Below are 8,787 nucleotides of genomic sequence, written 5' to 3'. Positions count from 1 at the left end.
AAATATAAAAATCAGATGAAAAATACGTTATCGCTCTCATTCACTGTGTCCTAATGTTAAAGATGTTACAAAGATACACAGATCATCATCATGCTGTTCTTTTGGGAGGCTATATTCAAACTGACAAAAAGGTGTTGTCAAAGGGATCTTTCTCTGATTTTTGCGAAGAAAAACAGTCCAAATTGTATTCTTAATGCTATGTGATTTAACTGTATCATACTTAGCACATGGTAATATTATTTCTCATACTGGAGCAAGTTCTCATTTTCTCAAAGCCTTTCCCCCAGCTTTTCTAGAAATAAAGCTTAAATATCACTTGTTTCAAGCCTTCAAAATAAAGTTAACCTCATTTATACAGGTACCAGGTTGGTATACTCATATACATCTTTTCCAAATTGCAGGCTAAGCAAAGGCATGCATTTAGAGCTGTATTAATATATTGAAGCAAAAGACAATCCAACTTAATATCAAGAGAAACTGTGACCTTCCATGTAGTGTGTGATAGAGAAAACACTGATTCTGACACATTGTCTTATTTTATTCAAATAGCAGTCTGTTCACACATGGTCCAAGAACACTTGAATAATAAAGCAAATATAATCACATGTTAAAAATTGGTCTTCAAACATCATAGCCAATGATGCCACGCTTGCCTATGATCTCGCCAACATAAAACCACATCCACACCTCAGTGGCCACCAAACCATTCAGTAGAGCTTCCTGAAAAAAAGAAGCACAAATTTTAATGTACATTTTTTCTTATATATTTAAAAATATTCTTCTCCAGGATTAAGTGACAGAGAATATAAGGATGCTATTCAAATTAGAGGGCAGTTTTAGTCAAAGTCAAGAATTACTAATGTTAACTTTAACTGCTGAGAACCCTTGAACTTTCAATTATGTAAGGTAAGTAGTCCAGAGCTTATAAATTCTTTCAAAGCATTCTTTGAAGACCTGAACTGACTTAACCCTTTCATTATTAGTTTATGAGACACTTTATGAGCCCTAAAACAACCCACATCCTGGAAATAGCTGCCACATTTAGAAAGGGCATTCATATGAAAGGATGGCTATAGGAAGGCAAGTCTCTGAATAGACATTTCTGTCTGGCCAAAGAAACTCTGTTGTAAGATAAAGTATTCTATCTTTCCCTTTAGACATCATCTTTATTCATTTATTATTTGGTTTAATTCTTTCCAAGTATTCAGCAATTACTCAGTTTCACAGATGAGTGTTTTATTGCCCTAAGAGAAAAAGTATGTACACTGTTCCAGAAAACAGGGTTTCATATAAGCACAAATATGGATCTTGAAACTTAAGTTGAAAAACAAAACCTTTCCACAACAAAATTGGGCCTTTTTCTTTTAGCACCTGGAAGTGAATTTCCCCCTTCAAATGAAACCAGAAATACTGGAAATCTCTTGAAAAACAAATATATTTTCTAGAATGCAGGTTCTAAAGCTGGCAATAATTTATTTAGGCTTTTTGTATCCTGTGCTTGGATCAAGCAAACGTAAAATCCAAGCTCCAATTCTCTCTCTGTGGTGGGGGCTGGCGGCAAGGGGAGTGTGCTGAGAGGCATGTGGGATCTTAGTTCCCTGAACAGGAATCAAACCTGTGTACCCGACACAGGGAGTATGAGTTTTAACCACCAGTCCTCCAGGGAAGTCTGCAAATTCTAATTTTATAGTCTTTAGATTTTATCTCCACCCTTCATATCATATTATATGCTTCTAGGTTTTGGTATTTTTGTCCCATGAATGTTAAGTTACCTGATTGTGATATAGTCCAAGAAATCTTTTGGCCAAATTGGGGAAAGTTTCAGGACTACAGACAAAAAAGTACAGAATCAACAAAGGAAGTGATCCTATTTTAATGCACTAACCCCGAATAGGAAACAAAAAAAAAGCTACTCAGTAAAAAAAAAAACACTTCTTCATTATAAGATTATTAGGAATATAAGACATAAAGCAGTCCAATTATTTCAACCCAGATGACAAAGTTAGAAAGGTAAATATCTTTCTCTACAGTCAAAAAAGAGATCATCTCTCGTTATGCTGGTTCCAGCCTCACTGAAAAATACATATATTAATCAAAACAATCAGAGAAATCCCAAGGGAAGACATTTTCTGTATGCACATACGTTTTCATTTAGCCCATAGTTACCTTAACAGTGAGCTGTTTGAAGCTACCGGTTTTAGCGCTGTTGATAATTTTTTTCAAGCTCTGAATTGCTGTAGGGATCTCAGCAGGGGTTGGAGGAACCAGCTCAACCTTGGCATAGTACCAAAACGTGGCCAATCGAGGCTTCGAGTAAGTCACAGCAGCTGGAAAACAAAACAAAACAAAAAACCAGGATGAACTCACTAGAGACCGAAAGAAGCAGATGTGTGGGCTGGACACAAATATTTATTCATGCATCACATTCATTCACTGCTTATACCAAATGAGCACCCGGTGTGAAGAGTCAAAGCTGCTCCCTGGTAACCAGAGGCGTTTAAAGATACAGAACACCTGTGTCACAAGCCAGTTCAGTCAGGCAGGAAGCTATAAGCACATCCAATTATGCCAGGACTTCACCAGTGGCCAATACCAGAGTACTGGTACTTCATTTATTAATGCCAAATCTAGTTAACTACAAAGTTACTAGAAATTGGATTAAAAAACAAGAAAAGAGCAGCAATGTAACCATATTTTCCTGTAGAGACAAAAAATTTGGAGGGAAGTGGTGAAGGGGAGGGAAGAAAACTTAAGTAGAATGGCATCCTTAGGAATGAGATTAAAACTTGTCACAATATTGGCCACAAATCCAGATGGAATTATACCAATTAGTACCCATTTTGGGTACCCTCATCAATATGTGCTAGATTAACAAAAGCACAGCTGCTCTTCCTTCAAAATACCACAAATAATAAAAATAAAACCTACATGTATTGTTAGGAGCAGCCAAAACTTGAATCTGTTATTAAGCTGAAATTCCTCAGTAATAGTAAACAGTATTTACTATTGCAGGAAAAAAAGATTTTTAACGAGGTTAGATGGGAGACTATAGTAATGATTCAGCAGGAGAAAGGTATTTTAGATAAAAAATTACAAGACAGCATAATAAAAATTGCACAAATACATAAGCATCCATCAAGTGTCTGCTGTTCAAAGGCTGATAATCCAAAGTTCCTGGTACTTCCCCTATTATTAACTGTCTGTATTTAGGTATTTCACTACTCTTAAAATTACTATCTCCATCATCCTCTGGCTTAGGGCCATGGGTAAATCTTTAAGCAGATACAAAGCTCTAAGAGAGAATTCTAAACAGAACTGCCAATGCCTGTAAGATGGTGTTATCAAGGAGAAAAAAGTCTTAACAGTCAACAAACTGTCTTTAAAATTATCTTCAACACAGAGATATAATACTCTTAAAAAAATACAAACAAATCAGTACAACGTATACAAACGCTGTACTTAATAGTAAATTTGCTTCTCAGGGAGCACAGGTTAAAAGTTTGAGATTGCTTTTACAGGTATACAAGGGATGAACAGAAAATAAGTGGATGAATGGTGGATGATGGCAGCTAGGTTTCTTACTAAAATAGAAGGGTTTTAGATGGGGGAAATATCCAGTGGTACCGGATTAGAGTTGGAGACATTCAGTATAAATTCATGTTTAGTTGATACACAGGTGGATCGATATAGAAACAATTACAGTTGACCCTTCAACAACATGTGTTTGAACTGTGTGGGTCCACTCATATGTGGATGTTTTTCAATAAATAAATATGTACTACAGTACTTCATAATCTGAGGTTAGCTGAATGAATGGATGTGTAACTGTGGATATGGAGGGCCAACTGTAAAGTTATATTAGGATTTTCAATTGCATGGGGGTCAGTGTCCCTAACCCCCACACTGTTCAATGATCAACTGTGCGTGTCTACACATCCATGGGTGAGTATACAGATAGTCCCCAATTTACGATGGTTCAATTTACAATGTGAAAGAGATACACAATCAGTAAAAATGAACCTTTGAATTTTGATCTTTTCCCAGGCTAGCCACAGTGGGTACCATACGTTCTTGTAATGCTATTTTAATGCTGGGTACTGGTAGCAAGCTGCAGTTGACAGTCAGTCATGTGTTATGAGGGTAAACAATCAACACACAATCATTCTGTTTTTTCACTTTCAATACAGTACTCAATAAATTACATGAGATAATCAGGTTTTTTTCTTTTTTTTAAATAAAAACAGGCCTTATGGTAGGGGATTTTGCTTACTTGTAGGCTAATATAAGTATTCTAAGTGAGATTAAGGTAGGCTAGGCTAAGTTACGATGTTTGGCAGAATAGGTGTAACACATGCATTTTCAACTTAAAATATTCTCAACTTGTGATAATTTTACTGGCATGTAATTTTCTTATAAGTAGAGGAATGCCTATATATGGATACCTCCTTGCCCACTATCAGGGCCTACAGGCAATGATATTCTAGTACAGCCGTCCCCCCTTATCTGTGATTTTACTTTCTAGTTTTATTGTCTGTAAATATTACATGGAAAATCTCAGAAATAATCCGTAAGTTTTAAATTGTATGCCTGAGTAGTACGATGAAATCTCATGCTGTCCCTGCTCCATTCTAATGCGACATCACAATGCCTACATCCTGCTCCCCACCTCATCCCATCACGTACACACTATAACATCTCACTCACAAGAAGGGTGAGTACAGTACAAAGAGATTATTTTGAGAGAAGAGAGCCCACGTCCACATGACTTTTATTGCAGTGTTAGTTGCTCAGTCGTGCTTGGCTCTTTTGTGACTCCATGCACCGTAGCCCGCCAGGCTCCTCTGTCCATGGGATTTCCCAGCAAGAATACTGGAATGGGTTGCCATTTCCCTCTCCAGGGGATAATCCCGACCCAGGGATCGAACCCAGGTCTCCCACATTGCAGGTGGATTCTTTACCTCCTGAGCCACGAGGGAATTCCTGTGGCTTGAAGCCCTGAGTCCTTTATCACAGTATTTTATTATAATTGTTCTAGTTTATTATTGTTGTTTATCTCTTACTGTGCCTAATTCATAGATTAAAATTTATCATAGCTATTATAAGAAAAAATTAACATTCAGGACTCAGTACTATCTGTAGTTTCAGACATCTGTCGGAGGTCTTAGAACTTATATTCTTTGAGTAAAGGGTGACTAACACAGTCGAGTAGCAAGGAACATACCCAGTATCTAGATCTTAGCTTCAAAATGCAATTGTCCAATAAAAGGAACTAAGGTTCCTTGGAGAAAAGGCAAATTCTAAGGCTGGGGCAGGGGATATATGAGTCTGGGAAATTTCCTGGCAGTCCAGATGTCAGGACTCAGGGCTTTCACTGATGGGGCCCAGGTTCAATCCCTGCAGGGGAATTAAGATCCTGCAGGTCATCTGGCATGGCAGGAGAAAAAGTTGCAATTATCTCACAATACTAGAAAGTACAGGGGGATGTCAAAGGGGCAGAGGTGCCAAACTGACAGGGTTCTCAATGGCCAAGGCTGGAACAATCTGAGCAACAAAATAAATAATGTACTACTGGAGGTACAAGGTATGAAATAAATGTAGGTGAGTCCATACAGTATGGACTGAACAAATACTAATAAATGGGGAACAGACATATCTTTCTCATAGAACAAATTCTATTTAAATATATGTAGATATTCCCTCCTATAGGAGACAGAATCCTGACTCTGCCTCCCCCAATTTAGTTACTTGCTTCTAAAGAACAGAGTGTGGAAAGGAAAAAATAGTACCTTTAGGAGAAACCTAGTGAAACTACCTTAACCAAGTGATGAAAGCTAATTGCACTAGTGAGGACATTTGGATATCACTTGTTTAGACATCCTGACATGTGATTAGGGCATTTCACATCTGTGGTATTCTTTCTCAAAATCCATAGCTCCATGGATCTTCCCAGGGGGCTCAGTGATTAAGATGCCACGTTTCCTCTGCAGGGGGCGCAGGTCTCCCTGGTCTCCGAACAAAGATTCCCCCCCAAGCCACCAGGTACAGCCAAAAAAAGAAAATGAGAAAAAAGAAAAAAAATTCATAGCTCCGAACTCATCATGACAAAAACACCAGATAAATCCAAATCGCGGAACATCCTTATAGGATACCTAGACAGAGACCTACATAAATACCTTGAAACTGTCAAGGTCATGAAAGGTAAGGAAAGATTGGGAAACTGTCACATACACAGGAGACTAGGGAGATTGACAACTCATTGCACTGCAGTACCCTGGACTGGCTCCTGGAACAGAAAGAGATTTACTGGAAAAGCTGGTGAAATCCAAATAAAGTCTCGAGTTTAGTAAGTAGGAAAAAAATAAAAACAAAAATCCCCAGACTCTATGATCTTTTTGGGGAAGTCTGATGAAAAAAATTACTTATTTCTGTAAGCTTCTTTGTCCTCCAGGAGAATTAACAGATAAAACCAGTAATTTTTAAAAAGACATATAACGTTAATATTTAACACCACGGAGTTAAGTGACAAAGCAAAATGCAGCTCCACTTTAATATTCTGGCCCAGCTGAGTTCTCCTGAGTACTTGGATAACAACGTTTATCTTTAAATTATTCATAATAATACAGGAAATGGTTGATATAGCTCACAATTAAAATTATTTTCACGTTACTTTTCTTTTTGTAAATTATTATTAAAGTTAGTTTGCAATTCCCCAAGACGCTCCACCAAAAACATGTGAAAGCCATAGAAGGAGGATAAAAAAATCCACCTGAAATTTCTGATTATAAATATTAGCCTTAAATCATCCATAAAGTCCAAATAATGAAGCCACTTCTACTTTTCCTTGTATTATGTAAAAAAGTAGAGCTTTATCTTAGTCAAGTTGCAAACCTAAGTTCTTTGGTAAAGTGTGTAAACTGATAGTAATAGTAGTGGGCCATGGGGTTCTGTAGGAGAGGATCAAGTATTTATAGTATCTGGCACTGTCAGGCCTTTATTGTTCCACTGCTGATGAAGAAAAGAGAGGAGACAACGAATAAGAAAATACCGACTGCAGTAAAATAGGTTCAAAAATATTACACATATTAAAAAATTCATTCTATTCACTTTCACAATCAAACCTGAGCGAAAGCCATTCAGAGATCTGTGCTTCAACCACTTACTAGAATACAGCACATACAGCACATCTAGCGAAGAAGAGCTTCCGTCTACTTAACTGATCTCATTTTGGGGATAAAATGAATAGCTTGCAGACAAATGAAATATTTACTGAGAAGACTACTACTCTGGGCTGTGACTATTCAGGGTTGTTCTCCAATACAACGTTCCACCATTGAAGGACACATCCAACTTTTTCAAACAGTATCCCCACGAACGCTAAGCAATGATAATAAACATTACTGTTTACACATATCCCTTTCTGTGTTTACCGGAGCAGGAATACTCGACCGTAATGCTCAGTTCCACCTAAAAATTTCCTTAAAGGAGAAGCATCTCAGTATCTGGTCAAAATAAAAAGCAAAGGCAATATTTCGAAGGTCATACATCCTGAGAAATTCTGCAGCCTTCCAAATACTGCACTGAGAAGCAGCCAAGCGGATGGGACCGTATTTCGATGCTTTCACGTATTTCTGCCAGCCGTCTACCTCGCTCTCGCAAAAAAGCCATCCCTTCTGTATTCCTCCTCCTGGAGGTCGAAGGGCGTCATGGCGGCTGCAGCTGGGCAACCCCGGCTGTTTGCACATTCCCTCCCCTCACGGTCGCGGTCAGAGTTCAGAACCTCTGGGTAGCAGAGAGAACCCAGGTCGCAGGCCCGGCCAGCGGAAGGGTAGAAAAGAACCGCAAATCTATCTTCTCCCTCACCGCCCCCCCCCGCCCCCGCCCCCTCCACTTCAGGCCCGGCCAGCTCCCTCCGGCCGCTCGAATCCTCCCCTCGGGCCCTCGCAGGCCTCCCTGCCCGCCCGGCTACCCGTGCCGGCTGGCTGACGCCCCGCTCACCGTTGACCAGCGCCGGGGCCTTCTCCGCGAGGTTACGGACAAACTGGGCCATGGTACTAGGACGGAGAGCCCGTCGCCCCGACTGGCCGGCTGAATGTCACCCGCCCGGAAGGACCTGCCGCAGGACCCCGGTCCGCTTCCAAGGTCAGGCCTCCCCTTTCCGCGCCGGTCCGAGATATTTAGGTGTCCCACTGTCTTTCCGGCATCCACTGGGCCAGTTTCTTTTCTTTAGTCACAGAGGAGAAAGTGGGTAGGAGAAGATGAGCTCAGAGAGCACGTAAAATACAAAGGAGTTCCGCGGAGAAGCAGGCATTTCTCTGGGCAGCCGCTCGCAGAGGTCCGGAAGGCCGGCGCGAGGAGGGAATGCGCATGCGTCATGCGCCTCCCGGGCAGCCCGAGGCGCAGACCTCGGGTGTTTGGGGTGGGTTTGCAGCTCTTCTGAGAGAACGGGACGAATTAGGGCTGGAAGGCACCGCTGCAGTTTTTCTAGGCCAACGTACTCGTCTTACAAAGGCAGAGAGGGTCCTAGAGCAGACACGTAAAATTAGGGGCGGAGCAGGCGCCACAACCTGTCACCTGACTCAGCCCATTGCGTTTCTTTAGTTGACCTTTTGTAATCCGTCTCCCTTGACTCCTCTTATCAGGATTGGAATCCAGTTCCCCTAATTCCCTAACCAGTCTCAAGGAACTATGCAGATACCAAGGGACAAAATCACAGTTACCGAGGGCCTCCAGTCTTTCAGCCTTTTTGGAATTTAAAGAAAGTCTTGTGTGTTAGGTAGTGGCCTCACT

General features: G+C 40.4%; 1 protein-coding gene across 1 annotated transcript; it reads right to left on the bottom strand.

Moving 5' to 3' along the window:
- Positions 1-517: 517 nt before the first annotated feature.
- ATP5MG (ATP synthase membrane subunit g) lies at positions 518-8,309 on the bottom strand. The gene is made up of 3 exons (XM_043482155.1): positions 7,996-8,309; positions 2,167-2,327; positions 518-720 (listed from the first exon to the last, which is right to left on the bottom strand). Exons 1-3 carry the CDS (start codon positions 8,045-8,047, stop codon positions 622-624), a joined length of 312 nt encoding a protein of 103 aa, XP_043338090.1. The 5' UTR covers positions 8,048-8,309; the 3' UTR covers positions 518-621.
- Positions 8,310-8,787: the final 478 nt, after the last annotated feature.

This window comes from Cervus canadensis, chromosome 11 (assembly GCF_019320065.1).
Source record: "Cervus canadensis isolate Bull #8, Minnesota chromosome 11, ASM1932006v1, whole genome shotgun sequence".
Classification (NCBI taxonomy): Eukaryota; Metazoa; Chordata; class Mammalia; order Artiodactyla; family Cervidae; genus Cervus; species Cervus canadensis.
The sequence above is the reverse complement of the archived record's forward strand: the minus strand, read 5'-3'. Positions and strand labels throughout refer to the sequence as shown.